The sequence below is a fragment of the Anarhichas minor genome, unplaced genomic scaffold (genome assembly GCF_050575085.1).
Source record: "Anarhichas minor isolate MPS153535 unplaced genomic scaffold, ASM5057508v1 ptg000005l, whole genome shotgun sequence".
Lineage (NCBI taxonomy): Eukaryota > Metazoa > Chordata > Actinopteri > Perciformes > Anarhichadidae > Anarhichas > Anarhichas minor.
The window spans coordinates 484,158-508,279 of NW_027466451.1; the positions used below are offsets into that span (position 1 = coordinate 484,158).

Here is a 24,122-nt window from a genome sequence, read left to right on the forward strand (position 1 = left end):
GAGCGCCGCTGTGTTGGAGTTCTCCCCGGAGAGCGAGAGGGTCGCCTCCATGCGCCTACGGGTTGCGGGGAGCAAGGCTCTGACTGTGGTTTGTGCTTATGCACCAAACAGCAGTTCGGAGTATCCGGCCTTCTTGGAGTCGGTGGGAGGGGTCCTGGAAAGGGCGCCGCCTACCGACTCCATAGTTCTCCTGGGGGACTTCAACGCTCACGTGGGCAATGACGGAGAAACCTGGCGGGGGGTGATTGGGAGGAACGGCTTGCCCGATCTGAACCCGAATGGTGTTTCGTTATTGGACTTCTGTGCTTGCCATGGTTTGGCCATAACGAACACTATGTTCGAACATAAGGTGGCTCATAAGTGTACCTGGTACCAGAACACCTTAGGCCGGAGATCAATGATCGACTTTGTAATCGTATCATTTGATTTGCGGCCGTATGTTTTGGACACTCGGGTGAAGAGAGGAGCAGAGCTGTCAACTGATCACCACCTGGTGGTGAGTTGGATCAGATGGCAGGGGAACCGGTTGGAAAGACCCGGTAAACCCAAACGTGTAGTGAGGGTAAACTGGGAACGTCTGGCGGAGGACCCTGTCCGGGAGGTCTTTAACTCCCACCTCCGGAAGAACTTCTCACACATCCCGAGGGAGGTTGGGGACACGGAATCCGAGTGGACCATGTTCAAAGCCTCTGTTGTGGACGCGGCCGCTAGGAGCTGTGGCCGGAAGGTCATCGGTGCCTGTCGTGGCGGCAACCCGAGAACCCGGTGGTGGACACCAGAGGTGAGGGAAGCCGTCAAGCTGAAGAAGGAGACCTTCAAGGCCTGGTTGGCCCAGGGGTCTCCTGAAGCAGCTGACAGGTATCGGCAGGCCAGAAGGGCTGCAGCTGCGGTGGTCGCGAATGCTAAAACTCGGGCATGGGAGGAGTTCGGGGAGGCCATGGAGAAGGACTTTCGGTTGGCCTCAAGGAGGTTCTGGCAAACCATCCGACGGCTCAGGAAGGGAAAGCAGGGCTTACCCCAGGCTGTTCTCAGCAGGGGGGGGGGGAACTGCTAACCCGGACGGAGGACATCGTCGGGCGGTGGAAAGAGCACTTTGAGGAACTCCTAAACCCGACCAACATGTCCTCTGCAGAGGAGGCAGCGCCTGAGGACCTAGGGGGAGGCTCACCCATATCCCTGGCAGAGGTCGCTGAGGTAGTTAAAAAGCTCCTTGGTGGCAAGGCGCCGGGGGTGGATGAGATCCGCCCTGAGATGCTGAAGGCGCTGGACATAGTTGGGCTGTCCTGGCTGACACGCCTCTTCAATGTCGCATGGGGGTCGGGATCAGTGCCCATGGAATGGCAGACCGGGGTGGTGGTTCCCATCTTCAAAAAGGGGGACCGGAGAGTGTGCTCGAATTACCGGGGTATCACACTACTCAGCCTCCCGGGGAAGGCTTATGCCAGGGTGCTGGAAAGGAGGCTCCGGCCGCTTGTCGAACCTCAGATTCAAGAGGAGCAGTGCGGATTCCGTCCCGGCCGTGGAACAGTGGACCAGCTCTTTACCCTCGCAAGACTACTGGAGGGGCTCTGGGAGTTTGCCCAACCAGTCTACATGTGCTTTGTGGACTTGGAGAAGGCTTTCGACCGGGTCCCTCGGGGGATCTTGTGGGGGGTGCTGCGGGAGTATGGGGTGCCGGACCCGTTACAACGGGCGATCCGGTCTCTGTACGACTGCAGTAGGAGCTGTGTCCGCATTCTCGGCAATAAGTCAGACACGTTCCCAGTGGGTGTTGGCCTCCGCCAGGGCTGCCCTTTGTCACCGGTCCTGTTCGTGATTTTCATGGACAGGATATCTAGGCGCAGCCTGGGGGCGGAGAACGTCAGTTTCGGAGGTCTCGGGATCGCCTCTCTGCTATTTGCAGATGATGTGGTCCTGTTAGCCTCCTCGGATCGTGACCTCCAGCATTCACTGGGACGGTTTGCAGCCGAGTGTGAAGCGGCGGGGATGAGAGTTAGCACCTCCAAATCTGAGGCCATGGTGCTCTGCCGGAAACCGGTGGATTGCTCCCTCCAGGTGGGGACGGAGTGCCTACCTCAAGCGAAGGAGTTCAAGTATCTCGGGGTCTTGTTCACGAGTGAGGGTAAGATGGAGCAGGAGATCGACAGACGGATCGGTGCAGCTGCAGCAGTAAAGCAGGCGCTGCACCGGACCGTCTTGGTGAAGAGGGAGCTGAGCCGGAAGGCAAAGCTCTCAATTTACCACTCGGTCTACGTTCCTACCCTCACCTATGGTCACGAACTCTGGGTCGTGACCGAAAGGACAAGGTCGCGGCTACAAGCGGCCGAAATGAGTTTCCTCCGTAGGGTGGCCGGGCTCAGCCTTAGAGATAGGGTAAGGAGCTCGGTCATCAGGAGGGAGCTTGGAGTCGAGCCGCTACTCCTTCGCGTCGAAAGGAGTCAGCTGAGGTGGTTCGGGCATCTAATTAGGATGCCTCCTGGACGCCTCCCACTGGAGGTTTTCCAGGCACGTCCAACTGGGAAGAGACCCCGGGGAAGACCCAGAACACGCTGGAGAGATTACATCTCCCAGCTGGCCTGGGAACGCCTCGGGATCCCCCAGAATGAGCTGGAACATGTTGCCGGTGAGAGGGAGGTCTGGGTCGGCCTGCTTGCCCTGCTGCCACCGCGACCCGACCCCGGATAAGCGGTGGAAAATGGATGGATGGATGGAAAGTAACTAAGTACATTTACTGAAGTACTATACTTAAGTACAATTTTTAAATACTTGTACTTTGCTTGAGATTTACTATTTTACTGTTTTATTCCATTTCTGTCAATATATATCCCTCAATACTACACACTCATTTCAATATAGAATCTGATATGTAGTTTAGAAACAATTTTCTCACCTTTCTGTCATTGGGGACTGCGCTCTCCTCATTAATATCTCCCTGAAAAACGAAAGAGAAACACGACAGCTAGTTACCGCGCACGCTGACTGTAAACAGAGTTTAATCATCTGAGATGGACTAGTTTGAAGAGGAGGAGAAACTACAGTGGTTTTCTAGTGCTGGCATTGTTTCACCTCATCTTCTAGTGATTACAATTATGTAACTGATAACGGCTTCAAAATACAAACGTGATTTACTAGTACCACTGATAATATTAAACTATTAGCACGAGGATTAGTAGTACTCACATCATGAAGAGGATAAGCAGCTGTATAGACACCATTACCCAGGAGAGTGGTGATCCCTGCCGAGAAAAAACAAACACAGGAGTTAATGTGGGTTCTACATATTTATACCCAAGCTCAGTAAATGTTACCACAGCTGGGTCATTGAGGCTTGCACAACTCTGAATTATATTACTTATAAGCAATGTTGGACAACCTACCAGAAAAGTGTGGTAAGCTACCATTTATTCTACATTGAATGAAGCTTCACCACACTGAAGATACCCCCAGACAAATTTAGAAAGCTAAGCTACAGCAACATGGAACAACTAGTAACCACATCAAATATATATATATATTTTTGAACCAACTTTAATCAAGTAAATGCTATTAGAGCTCGACATTAAGACTTGCTCGCTTTCCGGGGCAAGTAAACTCAGGGAAGTGGAATTCTTCATGCAGTTGTTGATCAGGCAAGTAAAAAAATAGGTGTTATCTTTATTAGGGGCCAATATTCAGTAAAAATATGGCATCGGTAGATCGTCATTAATGCTTTTTAATCGACGATCCCTGTTAATGCTACATTGGGAACAACAAATCCGTTGAAATCCGCAGGAGGAAATATTGCCACAGTAGCGGGTTGGCAACACAGTCTTGCTTGGCTACACAACAAAGCTAACAGCATAGCAACATTTGTAACACCTAACTTAATCAGAAACGTAGGTCTATTAAATTGTACTTCATTCGCATGCATGCAGTCTATGCAGTAATCACAGTGACCAGCTCTTCTGCTGACAGCCCAGTGTCCCTCCCAAGCACAGTCCTGCTTATAACAGAGCTAACAGCTCACATCAACGGAGATTTCATTTTAGTCAATTATGGTGCGTTCAAGCGAGTATTGGGCGAAGATAAATTACAACGCTATCATGATGTGTTCAAATGTAAAATTATAGATTTCAGATTTTTATGAGAAACTTGAATGAATTCAGTTGTAAAAAGGAGATGTTTTCACAGTAACACAGGCTGGCTACTGGAGTGACATGGTTGGTATACACAAGGCAGGGCAGATATGGGTGGTGTGGGACCGATTGTGGTTAGCCAGTCTGGGTCAAAATGCCAGGGATGATTTTTTGTCCGATTCCAGTCCTGCTCTACAGAAGGAGGCCTGTGAGAGAGACCGAGATCCAGACTCACCCATGCTGTACTTGGCCTTGCATTTTGTTCTTTTTAATATTTCAAACACCTGAAAGGAAATGATAAACAGAAGAACTGAACTTTATTCACCATGCTACTGAAGAAAATCTGCACATTAAAGCGTCAAAAAAACATTGACTTTGAGACGAGGGAACTGGAAGTGCAAAAATGCCGACTCATATCCGTGTTTTAGGTATCATTCATGCACCACTCTTTTGACTCCTGGTTTTACACAGGACACAAACAGTGACCCCCAGGGTGAACGTCCTGTGTTGACCTACCCATCCAACCCCCGCCATCTCCCTACACAGATTTGTGTGCACTATGATTAGAAAGATATTTGTGATATGTCAAAAACAAACGCAAACTGAAACGTAATTGACAATGTTGTTTCCTTGTATGAGAACGTCATTTTTAGGAGACCAGGTTGGGTTGAAAAGAACATGTTGTTTTACGAAACCTCTTGGTCGTTGCTAGCATTTCTCTGGTCTTTCTAACAAACAACTGGAAAGTTTCACTTAACGATATACAATCTGTCAGAAAAATGTGTTGGCTAAAAACCACAGTCATGTATAAAAGGATATTTTGATGTTGATAGACATCACAGACAAACTTCCGTGGACTTACTATTGAACTCCTCGTTTTGCTGTCGAAGAAGTAATCTTTGTCTGAGAGGTCAAACCTGTTTGTTAAAAACACACACAAAAGCACACACACTTGTTACTGTATGCTAAAGTTTGGACATCTTACTGTAGTGTGTACCACAGTAATAGTGCCGTGACACTTTTGAAAATAACTTATGATGCTCGTTACTGTTGTGTGACCTGTACAACTACGTTAGGCTACAAGGATCCATCAAAGTGTAAGAGATGCACTTACAGGTGCTGTTTCTCTCTGGAGAAAGTGTGTGACAGGTGTTTGATGTTCTTGGGTTGATGTTCCTCAACTTGAGGGTGGAGAGGTTCCACGACTTTACTGACCAGGGAGCTGATCTTCTCCACCACACCGCACAACTGCTTGACTTCATACACCTAGAAATAACCCACAGAACACACACACAATCACACATGTTTCAATCAAGGTTACCCTCTGTGTGATGTACTGTAAAAACACAAAAGACAATGGTAGAATAGTTAATAGACTTTTATAATTAGGGGTGCAACAGATTGTTTCCGTTTAGAGCTAGTGTTAGGACGTTAAAAGAGATTGCATTATGAGCAGTTTATGTTGCTGTGAAAAACATCTTCAAACAACTGGATTTATTCAATATTCTCACCAAAACTAAATTTAACCAGATTATATTTCAACACATTTTGATATTATAATTAACCTTCGCCCAATACTCATTAATGGAACAGAGCCTGAACGCATCATAATGTAATTGAACAGAACCTCCGTACGTTAGCCGTTAGCGGTGCTGCTAACATTACTAGCTCTTTTCCTGTCAATTTCAACACAGATTTGTTGTTCACAATGTAGCATCATCGGGGATTGGCGAATAGACTTGATCAGGTAACTTTACTGAATATCGGCTGATAACGACCGGCAATTAAACTTTATTTCACACTATGATGGTTAAAGTGTGCAATTGCTTGCCAAACTGCGAGAGGGGATCTGTACGGATCAACAACGGTTTGTTACACAACTATTCACAATGCGTTTTAAGCAAAGAGCAATCATGATATACCATGAAACATTTCTATTCATTATTTAACTGTATGCTCATAGTTGTAGAGGTGAGGTAGAGAGCAACTTAATTAATATGGTTGCGCCAAAGTAAAATGTGTATTCAGTTGGATCCTATACTGTAGGGATCACTAATAGGCAGACCGCAGTCCTGATCCGGACCCTGGACCTACAACCGATAGATAATTGAGAATTATAAAATTTTGACGGAGGGCTTCTATTTTAACCGGCGCAGCTTTTTAGCCTTTACGGCACTCGTTCAGCGGTCTAGGAAACACACCGACCAATTACATGCGTTGTAAATCACATCACGTGATGATACTCAGCCAATCAAATATGTGTATTCAGATAAGCTTCCCGACTCGAGTGAGATTTACACACACGGGTAAGACGTGGCGAGAGACCAAGTAGTCGGAGAATAATATGTGAGTCAGTTATTTCACTTGGTGTTCTCTCTCTAAAAGAGAAATGTGGTCAGAGAGACCAGTCTTTAACCAAGAATGGACAAACTCTTATAGGTTAATTCTTCCCACGGACAGTTTAAAACCAGTATGTCTCATATGTTCAGAGACTGTGACGATTATTAAAAGTGGTAATATGAAGCGCCACTACGAGACAAAGCACAAATATTTTGAGCAAACACACATATCCGAAATTAAGGCACAGAAAAATAAACAATCTAAGAGCCCAATATGATCAGAATCCTAACACATTAATTCACTGTCCAACAATAACGGTGGTTTCAATAATCACATATAAAGTCGCTGCACACAGATTTCTCTTATTAGACGAGAAGAATATTATATGGTGGCTTTTTTAATTGACATCACTTCACACCTCAATTAACTGAATTAATGAATTAAGTACTTTATTTTAAGATGCACATTTTTCATAAGCTTTCTGTTATGTAATTTTTTAAACACTAGCCCTATTTTTAGGCCTCTGCTCGAAAATGGCATACCCATACTAAAGAGACTTTAATTCTGTAACTACAAGGTCTATTTTTATACTTTTTAATGCTATAATTCAGATAACACTTGTGAGATTGTTCAGATGGGTAAATATTGTGTATATGTTGCTGGTTAAAAACATAGAGGTTCTTCTGTTTTTTTTAAATGTTTTGCTACCTTTAATTTAGGTATTACGTTTTATTATACATTTCCTTTGGCCGTTGTCAGCCTTTGGCCCCGAGCTTCTGCTTACACTGCCCAGCAACAGCTCTGAGCCCATTTGATTATGGATCAGGTTTCATTCAGCAGCCTCCCTCTTAATTTCTGTTGAGCATTAAAGTACAAAGTATGAACACTTTACTGCCCTTAACAATCGCGTACACATTTGTGAAGCAGGTCTCTCCTTTATGTCAGTCACACAAACTACATTTCAGAGGTAGGAATCACCCTCCCATAGCGTTTTTTTCAACCAACCCAGAGACTAGTTTCACTCTCAATTCTTCAAATGTGGCCCTAAGCTTCAAACTATAATTCTCTACGTAACCCTTGAGCGTTGGTTTTGGACATGTCAGGGAAGATGTGTCAGTTTACACCTGTTACATGAATAGTGTCTTTTCAAAATAAATGTCCATGATCACAGGAAACACACTTCTGCTTGTTACATGCATAGTGCCTTTTCACAATACAGTTCTGTGTTCGCAGGAAACGCACAGTTTCAGCTCGATACATGCATGCAGTCTCTTTTCAAAATAAAATTCCAACATGGGTTCACTTACTAACTGGGAAAACAACGATTTACTGTAAAACTGTATAGTCATTGCAATCAGCGCAGTTGTTTTCTTTACATTGCACACATACATACAGACAGTTGCAAAGTTGGGTTACTTGAATAGTTTTAAAAGAAAAGCGTCTTCTTTATTCTTTACCCAGACAGAAAATGGAACGAGACACTGAGTCTTACCTTCTTGGTGGGCATCTTCAGCTTCATTAACTCGGCCTCTCGACAGAGAATGTTCCACGGAGCATGAATCTTCACAAAGGCCACCCCTGAAATCTTGGTCTAAGAGACAGACAGCAAACAAATACCACTCAGTTGTAAACAACTTACATTACGTTGATGTCATCAGGAATGCAAAATAGAAACTTTTCAAAATTAATAGAACGTTGCATGTCAAAAATCTGAAAAATGACATACGAGGTGGGACAAGCAAAACAACCCACTGAGCAATGTGGACCATTACTGGAGAAAGTTCTACAGTCCACCTTTCTGTTGGACCATATGTCACTGTCTTCACTGCCACATCATTTGCAATGTTTCTCTCAAGGGCGACAGCAGAAATTCATGCTTGGGGAGCCTGAAATTCAACGGTGGAACACAAGAGCTCTCGGGCTGGAGGGTGATCATCACTCAACAGTCTTAATTCTATTCTATCACATGTTGTAAAGTTTCATGCCATGTTGCAAAATGTGAAAAAGCAGTGACCGAAATGCATTTCATGAATAAAACACGAAAGTCGGAAAAAAACTGCAAAAAAGTAAAACGGAAAGGAGGTCATGACACATGGTATTAATGATCATAATGATGCCTGATAATCAGCATGAACAGAATAACTGACCAGTTTGATGTGTCTAGGGGTGTGTGTGGTTATGCACTGCGCTCTGACGTGGCATGTTTTTTGCAAGGGAGGCCAATGTGGAAGTGTCTTAAACCTGCATTCTATCTAATGGCCATCATGGGGCGACTCCTCTGGTTGAAAAATAAGTCTGATTGTCTATTAAAAAATGACTCTACTACTCACTTGATTTATTATCTCAGTTAACATTGTAAACACGAGTTTAGTCTTCCTTAATACAGCATGATGTTCATTTAGTAAATTATGGTCCATTTAGAGTCAAATAGACCATAAAGCAGAGTATGATTTAGGATGGGCTTACTGTGATTGACAGGTTGCTGCCGCTACCAGAATCGTATACAGCATCTCTACGTCACTCCTCCGCAGTTCAAATATGGTAACTTCCGTTTACTTGTTGCAAAAAACCAAGGTGGCAATGGCCAAAACGCCAAACTCGAGGCTTCAAAACTTTAGTCCACGAACCAATGGGTGACATCACGACAACTACATCCACTTACAGTCTATGGTTTTTTGGATATGTTAATTTAGATTAACTGTGATTGTAGGTTCTAGCGGGCTATAATATTAGGGAAGCATTTCAGAGATTTAGAGAAAGTGTTTCTGGCTGTGTGTTTTAATAAAAATATTGATATTTGGCACCATCGTATCGATAAATTATTACAAGATGAATTAATACAATATATTAACATATCGATATTTTGTCCCACCCCTAGCATTCAGCCTCTCTCCAGCATTACACTGGGCTCAGCCTTGTTTGCGCTACCGCCTATGGCCACCAAATTATCAAAACTGACTTGGTCACACACGTGTATTTGATTACAGTGCGAGTTTGTGTTTGGCTCACGCCCAGTTTCAGGAAAATAGGAATCAAGGCATTCTATGAACAGGCCACCTCAGGTCAACCCTTTCAAGTCCCTGCTGTGGAGAGCCATATTTTCTATTTATATGCTGGCATCAGGACATCTTATACATAGGCAGAATATCACTTTACAATTTTACACGCCTGATACACAAATATATCTAAGCTGCAACCCTGCAAATACTTTCACAAAAATTGTCTCCCTCCTAATCTGTTGAAGACATTTTGAAGTGGATGTCTCCTAACTTCTTGTAGTTAAATTTAAACAAAGCCGTGTTGTTACTAAAAAAGGCTACTTGTGAAAACTACTTCACAAGTGGTGAAGTACCAGCGTTTCCTCTGGCACTGCTTTGTAGACATTCTTCAATCAATCATCTGATCAACTTCCTCTATACACACATTTGTCACTGCGAAGCCAAATTCCCCTTAAATAAAAAATATACTACTACTACGAAGTGATTGTTTACCTTGATCGACAGAGAGGGGGCAAACATAAGACAAGGGGATGGAAGAGGACAGGAGACCTCAGTTAGAGACAGATGAGGAGAAAGAAGAGAGGAGGCAAGGAGAGGAGGGGAGCAGGAGAGGTTTGAGTTTTCAAAGTCCCTTTATTGAACCTTTGCAGGTACATACCAGATCACTGTCACATCCTGAGGGCCTGTATATTGTCCATCACCTGTTCCTCTGCCCCGATGAGACAAGCTTCCTAAAAACATCCAAACACAGGAAGTCTGGAGGGAACCCAAATTTGTCTGAAATAGCAAGGTCCAAGACTCTGTAGCTACTATGCTTCAAATGATTTTCACGCTTTAAAACTGCATCTTTTTGCCAGTACCATATTCGTTTAAAAGGTCTTGCAAAAGGACTTGGTAACACTTTATAATAACTACGCGCTATGAAGCATTAGTTAAGTATGAGTAAACACTTAATTCATAAAGTTTATATATTCATTTATAAAGCATTGTTCCTACATTAACACTCATTAGTATACAATTCATAACATTTATATCTATAATGATTTAGACATGCACTAATGGTTATTAATTCAGGTACTTACTAGTCGTTAGTTAAGTGTTTTGTGTGACCTCATCTAAAGTGAGGACCAGTAGCGGGCCGTGCATTTTACACCTGGGCCTTCTGTGCTGTCCTACTGAGCTATGGTTATTTGTTTCTATTGGTGTAATAATACACGTATTTGTATTAAACCGTTTGGCACGAGGCTTACGAACCGAACAATACGTTTGAATAATACTAGTGCATTTGGAAAATGCAGAAGCTTAAATTGTGTTTTCGGTGGACTGCGCTCACGTAACACAACAGGATGTGTGACCTTTTGAACCCGGAACAATAACAAAAAACAGCTGATGCCGCGCGTGTCTTCAGGGAGGCTAAGCTAGCGGGGAAACAACAGCAGTTGGCTGTTCCCTACTGATTCAAACAGAATCAAATGTCCGAAATAACCCCGCGATGACGGGATGCTTCGTCATTAACGGACAAGTCAGAATCAATGTAATTAACACAATGACAAGAACCAGTCACATATATTTATATAACAACATAAAATGTAAAGCATGACAAATCAATTTAGCCAACACTGCAGCGCTAGAGCACGAGTCATTCATATTATTCATAAAAACGACACGACAGACAAATTAACAGTAGTAACGTAACTGCAGATGTAAAAAAGACAAACGCAGTTTGTCACTTACCGAATACTGTTCACTTAAAGACAAAATCCATCCTCCTTTCTTTGTTGACAAAGAGTTTAATACCACGGTTGTTCAGTACATCGTTTCAGTTCCAGTAAGAAGTCCTTCTCGATTCAGATGCCAGTGAGTCGAGCCTCCCCAGTTGCGGACCGGCCACGGGTGGACCGCGGTTGTGGAGTTTCTCTGCGAACGTGTTCGTTGATCTGTAGATCCACTCGGGTTTCTCCAAAAGTTTTCAAAAGCACCGTAGTGTCCTGCCGTCCTCAGGTCCAAACACCAAGATGCTCAGTTAAAATGAAACACATTCCCAGCCATAAAATGTGCGACGCTGTCAGCCAGGAACACCATTCATACAAATCCTTTTCCTGGCTGAGTCAGCCATTGAGTGTTAAAAAAACAAAGCTAGGTAAAAAAATAAATAAACTACACCAAGCAAAACCCTAAAAATGTTATAATTTCTTCCATATCTTTCAATTTGAACTCTTACTACTCCAACTAACTTCTGCCAGCTTCCTTAAATTTCACATTAGTCACGCGCTCGCCCACTGACCAATCACGGCGCACATTAATGCAGACGGACTTAGGAGGCTTCCTCGGTGCCACTGGCACGTCAAAGAATACGCCCAACATGTCAAACTAAAGATCTGATTGGTTGAAGACGATGACAATAAACAATATCGTCCCCATTCACTTAAACTGCAAAGGCTCTCTAGCGGGCATCGGGCCTCTCTCCTTACATAGAGAAATAGGGGCTGAATCTGATTGGATAAAAGCTCTCCTTAAAACAAGCTGTGCTGGAAGCAGCGCTGCAGGCTGAAAGCAGAGCAACAGAGGAAGACAGGAGCTGTGCAATGATAAAATAAGCTAATGGGAAAAAAAATAACACATGTAGTGTATATGTGAAAAATTATTAAATGATAAAATAGCTATAACTTTGTGATTCTGTTTAGGCCAGCAGAGAAAGCTTAGCTGGCCCTGACGGCCCACCACTGGTGAGGACTATATATGCGTTACAATATCTCATGTCGGGCAAATTTCCTCCGCTTTACGTTGCAGCTGGTAAAGGTGGAGCTCATTTCAACTACTTTATACTACATAATAATTAGGGCTCGGCAAGTTAACGCGTTATCGCATTCATTAATTAGCGCCGACAATTATTTTATCGCGCATTAACGCAGTTTTTCTTTTTATTATTAAAAAAACACAAGAAACGGGCAGCGAGCGGTGAACAGCTGTTTGTGTGGCGTCTCTTCCTTTTGCTGCCACTCTCTCCCCCACCGGGTGACACGCCCGGTCCGGAACCGTCGGCCCCTCCTGTCTCACACACACGCGTCAATTGTCTCGTTACAGGATCGTGGCAATATCAAAATACATAGTCGTGTTTTTAAATAAACATATAAGCGCGTGAGAACAAACTGTTCTTAACTGCAACTCTTTATTAGCATAACTTCCACATGCACGTTACTGCCACGGTACAGACTCCCTCCAGGTTCCCATGCTTCACCTACATTCCCCTGGGTCCTAAGTCCCTCCAGGTACAGCTTCTTATCACCCTCTATGTACCAACATAAATGAATACCATACATATTACGGTAATCAGCATTGTATATGTGTCTGACCAAAATACCAAAAAAAGAAATGATTCATTCAAATTATATTTTTAGAGTTTTCAAAGTTGTTTTGTTTGGAATATGTATAATAAGCATATAATTTAGTTATTGATACTGAGAATTTAACAAACATAAAAACATGACATAGATAGGTTTGCAATTTTCAAGGTGTATATTTCAAATTGCATCTATTACACACATGAAGATAAAGTTGTGAACACCGGCTGAATATCTATTATCAGAATCATTATAACTGTATTTTAACTGCTACTGTGTAAAGAGAATAATGCTGTTAAAAAGCACCTTATTTTTATTTAAAGTGTTTGCAAACCAAATGTTATTGCACTTTTGCTCATAAAGCAGTACTTTCGCGATTAATCGCAGAAAATCATGCGATTAATCACGATTAAAAAATGTAATGGTTGCCCAGCACTAATAATAATACATCATAGTTTATTCGTTGAAATTTTTTTTTTGTATTAAGGATCTGAATCCGCAAAGCTAATAACTAATATTGTTAAATAAAAGTAGTGAAGTTACAATATTTACCTCTTAGATGTATTGGAGTCGAAGTATATAGTTACATAAAATGGAAACACTCAAGTAAAGTCCAAGTACCTCAAAATTGTCCTTCAGTTGCCAACTTGGTTACATTTCACCACTGCTAGAACAAGTTGAAACATTGTTTACAAGTGTCATAGTACACTTGTCATAGAATTAGCCTCTTAGTTTTTTAGAGTTAAAATGATGCATTTAACTTTAAAAAAATTAATTTTCTTCCGGGAAAACATGCCCCAAAAGTCTGAGGTCCACCCACCATAGTCTCAAAAGATCCTGTGGGAAAGTTACATCTTATTTGATGTTTCTACTTTATATCATATCAAAAAAGCCTTTTGTTGCTTCTCTGCATATTTAGTCTTTAACTGAGCTTGTGGTCATCCATCTAATCATTTGGCTCGCACTGACAACTAGTAGAGACAACATGCTATTTAATCACTATAGAGCCATGCTACATCACAGCTCGATGTGGTCACCAGTACAACAGATCACCAACTGTGACCCAACATCACAGCTGGTTCCAGCTTTGGTTTTTCCTCCTTCCAAAACCCTTGATGTTTACTCTTTAACAGTGTCTCCTACTTTGGTACATTGACTTGTGCTAACTGTGATACCTTTGAAAATAGAATGTTTTTTATACAAAAACATGTCTGTAAAGAAGATTACACACCAGCAGGTATAGCTCTTAGATGGATGTGAGTGCTTCTGTAAAGAATGAATGAATAAAGAAGTAAACTCACGTCCTCGTCTTTCTCCAGCTCCAGCCCCATGTCTCTCAGTTTCCCCTCATACTCCTCCCTCCTGAGAATCTTGTGATCTTCTTGGCCATTGAGGGTCTCTGCTAGACAGCCCAGCTCCACGTCTGTCCCCGGTGACGACGGCGGGGACGATGGGTCCTTCGCCCTTGGTGCTTGGTGATGTCGGATGTGTTGGTCGCGGCTCTGGTAGCCACGGCGTAGGCTGCGGGCGACGGCATTTTCGGTAAGTAGGTGCGTCGCCTGTCGGCCAGAGCGGCCCACGGTTGACTTCTTCACGGGGTAGGTGAGGACGTAGTCCACGCGCCGCTGACCGTCCAGGAAGTAGAGGCCTTGTTGAGACTGGGTGTTCTCCTGTGGGGTTAGAGCCTTCAGCAGCTGGCAGTGTGCACATGGGGACAGAGGGGGCCAAGACACAAGAGAGAAAGAGAGAGAAGGCAAGAGATACAAAAATATCAAGATGTGTTCTAACAAAGTACATCTTTCACCTGGTTTAGCAGACAATATCCACAACCTCGCAAGTTATTTTTATTGCAAAATGTATTACAATTTGGGCGATTACCAAAACACCTAATTTCATTCATACATTTTTTTAATACCTTTTTTTGCCTTAATAAAGAGTTGACAGCAAAATCCTTAAATATGCTGTTAAATAGCCCACATTTAAAACATTTTTGTTAACATTAAGTTTAAATGTCTTTGGTTTAATACACTCTGTGTGTCAAGGTTAAGGTACAACTGGTAGCAGGGGAGGGACCTTAGAGGGATGATTAACAGTGATTTTAACAATAAAGAAAATGTTCAAAACAAAACTTGCGGAGCAGGGGAGTCAAAAAATGTGTAACAAAAAATCCAAGAAAAACCACAAAACATGATCAGGTAAAGAGCAGAGCAGACAAACCAACGCTGAGACAGGGGACACACAGGGTTTAAATACACTGGGGAGGTGCTGGTGATTAGACACAGGAGGATTCAATCCAGGGCGGGGCAGACAATTACAAAGGCGGGAAAACATACAAAGGCAGGAAGTGAAAGTGAACACGAGACACAAGCGGCAGGGAAATTCAAAATAAAACAGGAAACAAACTACAAAAACCAAGACTGTGACACTGTGGGCCATGTGCACCTTTTTTATGTGGCCCATGAGTTATTTTGAATTTAAAATGTCAGCAGCAGCTTGGATTTTCATGTACGTCTATTTGGGCCGTTACGTTACCGGTACTTGGAGGGTCCAAAAAGGACAAAGAAAGACTTGCTTTACCGCAATCATTTCTCACATTTTATATCGCAAATAAAACCGTTGACAAAGAAGTCTCAATTTGAACAAAAAAAAAAAAACGTTGTATCCGGACCCTGGACCTATAATCAATTTTTAAGGAGCGCTTCTATTTTAACTGGCACAGCTTTTCTAGCCTTTACAGCACTCGTTCAGCGGTCCGGGAAACACACCGACCAATCACATGCATTGTTAATCATATCACGTGATGCTACAGGCCAATTAATGTGTATTCCAATAAGCATCGCGGCTTGAGTGAGATATAAACAGACGGGAGAGACTGGACGAGAGACGGACAGTCGGAATAGTACATGAGTCAGAGAAGTTATTTCACATGCCGTTTTCCTAAAAGAGAAAAGTGGACTGCGAGACCAGAGAGGCCAGAGCCTTTAACCAAGAACTCACACCTGAATAAACTGAATTTAAAGCTGCAGGACAGACAATTCAGTTAAATACATTTTTCTAAAATTAAGTACTTTATTTTAAGATAAACATATTTAAAAAGCTTTCTGTTATGTTTATTTATTTTTAAATCCAGCCCTTATTGTAATTGAAATGAGAGACATTTATATAACATTTATGTATTAGAGTATTTATTATTTACAAAGAAAACGTCTTTGTGTTCAAACTCTCATCAAATCTTCTCATTTGGTGGTTTGCTGAAATGTTTTAATGTATAACTGTTCAGGATGACTCTGACTATGACCATGTAAAATCACTATTTCACTCCTAACTAAACTGAAAAGTTGGCAGCTCTGGAACAGGCTATCATAGTCATTGTGCTAACTAGCTACCTGAATCATCCATTGGGCTGTATGAGGATTTGTGAGTGAGGAATATTTTTGTTTGTGTTTGTTTTAATATTGTGAAAGCTGCTGTGTTCTTGCCAACTTCAACAGGGTACCAACTGCAGTTACTGCATACAGAGTTCTTATACAGTCTTGAAGGTGATATTTTCTGACCTATTGTTATCTCCGCCGGGAGAATCTTGCGATCACTCACGTGTGTGTGTGTGAAAGAAGCTCTAGACACAACAGCTTTTAAGTTTAAGTGACCTTTTAAGTTGATATGGGGAACTTGTTAGCAAACAGTTGTCTATTTACACATCCAGCAGACATAGAAAAACATTAGTGTTCATTTAGAGTCATGTTTCTGGCCACTGGATGGATATACAGCCCAGTCTCATTCCCAGGTTGTCAAGAGCTTTTAAGGCTACACTACTGTTCGCCGCTGGGCAGGCAGTGTACAATGGAATGCACAGTAATATGTTTCCTTAAAATGAACTGCTAAACACTGCTAATGTTATGTTCACATTAAACCCTCAATTGAGGATCCTCACATTGTAGATGGATGAAAATCCAACTTTCATTTGTATAAATGCTGTTCTTATCTTTTCTTTTTCTTTGTCATATTCCATTGTCATATCCATATTGCAATGGATTATGGGTCATTTTCCAAGTGAAAACCCTGGAAGTCCTCAGTAAGTCCACTTGAGGCCCTTTGTGGACCTGATGAATAGTGGATTTAGACTTCCTAAGAACTCCCTTGTTAAGTTTACAAGTCTGGCAGTAAATCCAGACATTTGGATTCAGCCTCACTGCTTGTGGGAAAACATCTGTATGACTTCTGAATTTCCAACACATTTCTATAATTTAGATGGCATAGACCCAAATGATGATTTCAGGAGCTTGGGGGGGGGGGGGGGGGGGGGGGCAGTAGGGTGTTGTAGTAGGGGTGGCAGTCGCTATCAGTCTGTGGTGCTTAAATTCTATATGAGATATAAATAGTGTGTGAATCGTGAGCTGTCATGACCTGAGCCTACAGTATTTCTCCCCATGAAGTCTACTTACAGTACAACGGTCTGGCTGTAGATCTTAGGGAAGGTGTCTGCGGATCAAACTACACAGAGAACACGCACCAACATCTAAAGGGGAATTCCACCCAGTTTACACTTTAAGCTCAGTTTACTGGTCACGGGTAGGGGTGGGTTTTCTAGCTGGTTCCCATATTGGATACAGTTCACAGTTGGCAAAATACATAAACATTCACGTAGAAGCTTCTCTTTTTAGTGGCAGCAAAAAGCTCATAACCTCAGCAAAAATAAGGGATGAAGTCACCAGAACACCTGCTTAGATTTCTCAGCTCATAAAGCTGCCATTAATGTAACAGTAACACTAAATATAGTACAGTTCTCTGTCCTTTTTTCCCTTATGATGTCCCTTAAGTTGGGAAACTCCTTTTCCTTGCTACTTCAACCAACTTAGGTTGAGTAAATAACAAATAAAATTGAATAAAACCAATGTTCATCTGCCCAGATAGTGTGTTGTTGTTTTTTTTCACTCAAAAATCCAAATGAACGACTTTGCAGTAACTTTGATATTACTATAGTCATTCCTCTTAGCTGCCACACATGTAAAACCCTGGCACTAGCAACGCAACCAGCATTTTCTTAATTCATTATATTTGTTGGAGCCATAATGTAGTTTTGTTATTTTCTTTTGTTTTTGAGGGAAACACGGGGTGGGTTTACACATGCAGTTCTGACATTGAACAGTGGGTGGCACATTGACCTAAAAGTGCATATAGGTAAGGGCCTGGTAATGAGAATCAGGTGAGTGTGGACGGGAAGCTAACAGTTTTTGACCGTGTCAATGTGGCGTGTCAGCCGGCTTGTCAGCTTGGAGTTTCAAGGTCTTATATTATCCTGTCAAGTATCCTGTGGTGTTCTGCTATGGTGTCAATGTGCAAACGGAATAAATGGACAGCGCACTGGACAGTGAAATGTTTGTGGAACACGTGTCCGAACAAGTTCTTCCGTTCGCCCCCCAATGGCTTTAAGATATAAAATGGATATTTGTTAAAGTCACTACATTAAGTAAAAAACTGGCTTCATTGGAACTCGTATGATCGACATCGCTGGATCGAACAGCTGATCGACATCACGTGATTCAAGAGCTGATCGAATAGACATCGCTGGAATGTTGTTTGCTTTGAAATCTAATTGGACAACTGATCATCACCACCACCAAGCTATGATTTCGGACCAATGGACACTCTGAATGGACAGAGGTATGTAGCGCTACCAACATGTCCATGTTAAAGTTGTGTGCACACTTTTATTTTGAGTGTAAATCCAATGCATTTGTTCCAACTTATAGGCTTAAATATAAGAGCTGTATGGGTGGTTTAATTTTGAATTGTATTTAATAAATGTTGAATTTCATATAGGTGTAAAGGTACAAAATCAAGGTTCTATTGTTAATGAGCCAACCGTGGCTGGAACACAATTCCAGCATGGCCAATGGTGAAAAGGAAACGCAATGTCCTACTAAACCGACACAAAAGGCATTAATGGATAACCTGGACAAGCTACAAAAGGCTCGGAAGGCCAAACTAAACAAAGCTTCTGACCTTAAAAGGACAATTCAAGACCTAATGCATGACAGAGAATATAAAACAGAGGTGCAATGTACTTTTGATGAATACACAACTCTTTGCAATGAAGCAAAGGAACAACGTCAATCTCTATCACAAATCTTATCTCATGAAGAAAAGGACAAACATGAGATATGGTTCAAAGCAAAAATGTTGAGTGTTAATGAATTTACTGATACTGTGAATAAGTGGTTGTCTAATGCAAACATTTCCAAACCTGATGAAAATGATGATGCTTATGAGAATGAAGTCAAACCCAGTGACACCATTTCCAATGTGGAAACAAATGTTTCTATTGAGAAATTGAGAAGAAAAAGGTCACACCAATTCAAGAACCAGCAAATCTTCTTCATCTGTACGGATTCAGACAGAGGCAGAGAGAGCAGTACTTGAAACTCGCGCTGCAGCCTTAAAGGAGAAGCACAAGCTGGAGGAACAATCAGAGTTGCTGAGAAAGAAAAAGGAAAGACAGGAGGTTGACACAGAAATGGCAGCCGTTGCTGCTAAATTAGCAGTATTTAAGGCCTCTGGTCACCAAGCTTTCTCAAATACACTTGGTAAGAATGGACAGTGAAATGTTTGTGGAACACGCGTCCAAACAAGTTCTCCCGTTCGCCCCCCAGTGGCTTTAAGATATAAAATGAATATTTGTTAAAGTCACTACAATATTTATGCTTTAGTTTATACAACTCAAGTCATATTTGACAATGTACTTAGTTAATTACTTATCAAGAAAACACAACTCAGCTAAATGACATGAATTCTTACCAAGAGAACTGCTTACTCTAACAAAATACACTGACTTAGCCATGTCAGTTATGTTAGCTACGTTAGCTAGCACAGAATGGTAAATACACAACAAACATTCACCGGGGAATGGAAGACACAATTCATTAAATCCTCGGCAGAACTGCGTAAACTTGCTCCCTGTAACCCATTTTGGGACATATTTCGTTCACAAGAACAAACTTTTATGTTGCATTTTTACTCTGCCTGGTTATTTCCTTTCTGCTTTTATCTTGATATCTGACCATGAAGCGCTGTTATTGTAATGTCTCTGCAGCGTCACCACTGCCCTCTGCTGGACTGAAATAGCTATCGCAGATGGGCAAAAGGCTCGTAATGAATTCACCCGTGTTATAGGCTATTTGAGTGGTTACATGGGTTAAAATTACAAAGATTACTTTTTTTTTTTTTACAAAACTTTTTTTAACAAAGTTTAAGACAAGCAGTAACAATTTAATCAAACAATAAGATAAGATAAGATCTTCATACAACCCTGACCGAGATAAACTACTTGGATGTGTGAATAATTAAGCAATTAGGGTGACAGCTCTGTGTATCACATGTTTGGAAGAGAAAATAGCAGTGTTATTTAAAATTAGCAACCAAAAAACATCGGTCAGCTGTCAGACACAGTACAGGACACTGATCATTGGAGAAATTGTGGACACACCTACATCACTGGAGAACCCTCTACTGCAAATACCAGGCACCACAGTTGGGTATTTAGCAACTAAAATTATATATTGAAGTGTGCCAAAAATAGTGACTTGTGTTATGCAATGTGCTATCTTCCAATGTCAAGTAAGTCAACAGACCGTTTTTGTATTAAGTAAAGAACAAGAAGTTTGGGAAATCTGTCAAAACAATCTTACCACAAGGTCAAATTTTCTTTTTCTAAACACTTTAGTCAACACAGTCATTTATATTAAGCTCCACTGCAGTTATTAAACGGATCTCATTGTAAGACCTTTATCAACGGCTGTTTCTGAGGTCAAGACATGGACAACAAGCCTTTGAAGTGCTCAAAAAAATGTAGATTTAGCTTACTAATAAGAAACCCTTTATGGATCCACCAACAGGTCTTTACGGAGGCAAGTAAGGCCAGTAAGAAAAATAAATTCTGGTGATCTATTTTGATCTTTATTGTTTTCTTTCCTGTTTTTATGACTTAAAGGGACAGTATGTAGGATTTTGTAGTATCTAGTAGTGATATTGCAGACTGCAACCAACTGAATATCCCTCCTCCCACCCCTCCTTTCTCCGTGAAAACAAGTGAAATTATTTATCTTTCTTGGTCAAAATGTTTTTTTTGTGTTTGTTCGTTCTAAGAGTAAATGCAATTTAAAATACATTTCTATCCAAAAGAAAGACATGCCTATAATGTTACATACATTGCTAATCAGTGTTAAATGTTACTCAGTAACGCATATTATAGAATAGTACTGCGAAAGTGTAATATAAGGAGTAACGTAATAACTTTTGATACCAAGTGACAAGTAAGGCAATATTACTACATTTAAAGGCGTTATAAGTAAAAAGTGAATTAGTCCACTAACTTGTTCAACACTGTTGCTAACACACTATATAATATATATATATACACACACCTAGTTAAGATTGCATAGAGAAATTAAACTCACTTGGAAGAAAACTTGAATTGTTTTAGTCCTATTTAGAACATGGGGTCGTGCTGCACTTCAGCCTCATGTGACCAAAATGAGTATTAAAACAACAATCCAAAAACATATTTTTCACCTGTTTTCACAGATAAAAAACGAACTTAGAAAGATTATCCTGGCAAAACCTTTTCCCCCCTGTTTTTAAGTCATAGACACAGGAGACAAAAACAATTCAGATCTGATTTAGGAAATTAACCCTTTATAGTTTTTGTTTTCTCACTTGCCTCTCGGGGCTTCCGTAGTTCTTAGTTTGTTCGTACACACACTGATGTTTCATGAAGGAGGCCATGTCCCTTTCATTTTCTTGCCGCTCTTTTCCAGCACTTCTTTTATGAGCCCTCTGCTGCCCAGACCACAGAGAAGACTCATACTGTACATTAGCTGCAGGTGCAGTGTGACTTCTCCCATCAGTAAGCAGAATGACCTTTGCTTTTGATCTTCCTCTTGGATTGAGGCAGCGATGACGGTCCAGGGTGACATATCATCAACGCTGTCTGGGAGGTCAGGTACGTTACGTTTACTGCTCTGTTTGTGTTAGTAAAAAGGCAAGTAATTTATGTTTCACTTCATTCCTGATTGGTGCCATTGTTTAGTACTCATGGTATTGTTCTGCCTGTGTAGTGGTCTTGAGTCAATCAAATCTAAATCAGAAAATAGTAAACTAGTGAAATATTTGTTTTTTTGGCCGCAACGTACCATTAAATGTAAACATTTCTCTAACGTCTTGTGTATTTTTTATATATAGTATATATATATATATATATACATGTCCTCAAAATTCTGTCTGTCTTTGGAAATTGGATTTGTTATTGTAAAAAATACAAATGATTTGTTAGCTCTTATCTTAAAATAAACAAATGTTGGACATTGTGATTTCTTTTATAATAATACTAATATCCCAAATCACAATATACTTCCTGTCTTTCAAGTATTTGTGGACAGTCCATACTGTCTACAACTCTACCTGAAGACTTTATTTAGTGGTTCTGTTTTTTTTGGTCTTTTAACTCAATCGCTGTCAGTCTCTGTACGCTCTTGTCTGTCTCCTGGAGACACTCACCTTAGACTTGCCGTGGAAGATGACATCTTGTAGAAAGTGCGGAGCCTGTTGTTCAGACCCAGAGGTCGGAGAGAGGCCGACTCTCCCTTCTGCTTCCTCTGCCATTGTCCAGGTGGAAAGCAGAGAGAACCTGGTGTGGTGAGGAGATGTTTCCAAACAGAATAGTCCGCTTTGTACTCCTCCTCCTCCTCTCTCCTTCTGTGTCTCCTGTCTGAGACGTTATATGATAGCATCTGGCGTTAACAGGCCCCTCTCCTCTCCTCTGATTTTCTTGCGACTTGCCACTTTTCTGTGGCTTTACTCGTCTCCCTTTAAAGCTCCGTGTGTTTCTGTCTCAGTGTGGAGCGGCTGGACGCAGGCTTGTTACTTGAGAAGCCGTCTGTGAGCCAAGATCTAAACTTAGACAACGATAAAACTCTGATGAACACAAGGTGCCCTCCCTCGCTCCCTCAGTCTCTACTCGACTGTACTCGAGGATCAGCCACCCCGATTCATACCCAACATCTCCCTCTCTCTGCAAATGGCTACAAATCTCTGCAAATGTGATGCTTTGCATGTACAAGAAATGACAACATGGCACATAAATTCCCACACATCTCCCTTCATATGTCAACAGAAGTGTCTGTGTGTGTCTGTGTGTGTTTTTGCTACATGATATGAGGCTGCGGACTGAACAAATGAATGCTCAGCTCTGAGGACTCTTAGTGATCCATTGACAGGCAGCAGCAGTGGCAGTGCTAGAAAACAGAGATGCCAACTGTACTCCTTGCTGTGGTGGACAACGTGGACAACTTCTGCTGGACCATTACTGTTCCACCGGACCAACCAACTCTCACACAGCTCTACTCTCCACTCCTCTATCTTTCCACTCCGGGTATATTTCTGCTGGAGCAGCCGGAAAGTCACAACAGCAAGACTACTTTTTTCAGGAGATTATGTATTCAGTAGTGGGGGTGTGTGTGTGCGCATCTCTGTGGCTGTCTCTGTCTGTCCATGGCTAATCTCGGAACCCTAACCCATCAGCCTAATTCTTTTTGTATGCTTGTATGACTGTATGCTCAAGGATCTCTCACGGAATCAGTGATTCACACTTTGAAAAAAAAAAAAAAAAAGATTTTTTAACAACATATCTTTTGTCTGTCTTACACCATACACCATGGCTGACTCCTCACTACTCCTAACGGGCTGGTAGGGGCTCGCAAGTGATCACCAACTACCAAAGAGTTTGGACTCTTTTTTTCCTCTACGGATTACGAATTGTTCCTCTTCTGGTTAGTATGCTTAAGTATGACTATTGGATGTACGTATTTATGTATGTATGTATGTATAACTATCGCTAAGCAAATGCCAAACTGAACCAAGCGCTGACTACAATGGTGCATGCATTCTCATGTCTGCAGGAGAAGAGCTAGTTAGCTGTTAGCAGCTGGTAGGCAGCAGAGTCCTCTGGTGTGTTTGGCTAACAGAGCTAACAGCTCACGTGGCTAATACAGCTAACAGAGCCAATAACTAACAGCACTAAACACACAGCAGGACTGACAGTTGCTGTTCAAAAAAAGTGTGCTCGATGCATGAAGTGTTGCTCAGTGACCAGTAGTTCAGCTGCATAGAGCCAGTGCAGACAGCTGCAAATGTGATGTCAGTGAAACAGGAGAGAGAATGCTAATGTTTTCCTTCTGCTACCACAAGTATGTCACCACATCGATCATAAATGTGCTGCAAAGGTGTCTTCAACATCAGATTGAACGAGTACCGCTCTGTGTAATTGTCATTAA

General features: G+C 41.8%; 1 protein-coding gene across 1 annotated transcript in view; it reads right to left on the minus strand.

Annotated features, from left to right (window-relative positions):
- The window catches only part of ano1b (anoctamin 1, calcium activated chloride channel b), a 59,655-nt gene extending 37,203 nt beyond the window's left edge, over nt 1-22,452 (minus strand). The window contains exons 1-8 of the mRNA XM_076112421.1: nt 22,348-22,452; nt 14,097-14,489; nt 7,948-8,046; nt 5,230-5,381; nt 4,978-5,032; nt 4,351-4,399; nt 3,181-3,236; nt 2,891-2,932 (exon numbers count right to left, since the gene is read on the minus strand). Coding sequence (XP_075968536.1) covers nt 2,891-2,932; nt 3,181-3,236; nt 4,351-4,399; nt 4,978-5,032; nt 5,230-5,381; nt 7,948-8,046; nt 14,097-14,489; nt 22,348-22,452 — 951 coding nt within the window. The remainder of the gene's footprint in view (nt 1-2,890; nt 2,933-3,180; nt 3,237-4,350; nt 4,400-4,977; nt 5,033-5,229; nt 5,382-7,947; nt 8,047-14,096; nt 14,490-22,347) is intronic.
- Between the last annotated feature and the right edge of the window lie 1,670 nt (nt 22,453-24,122).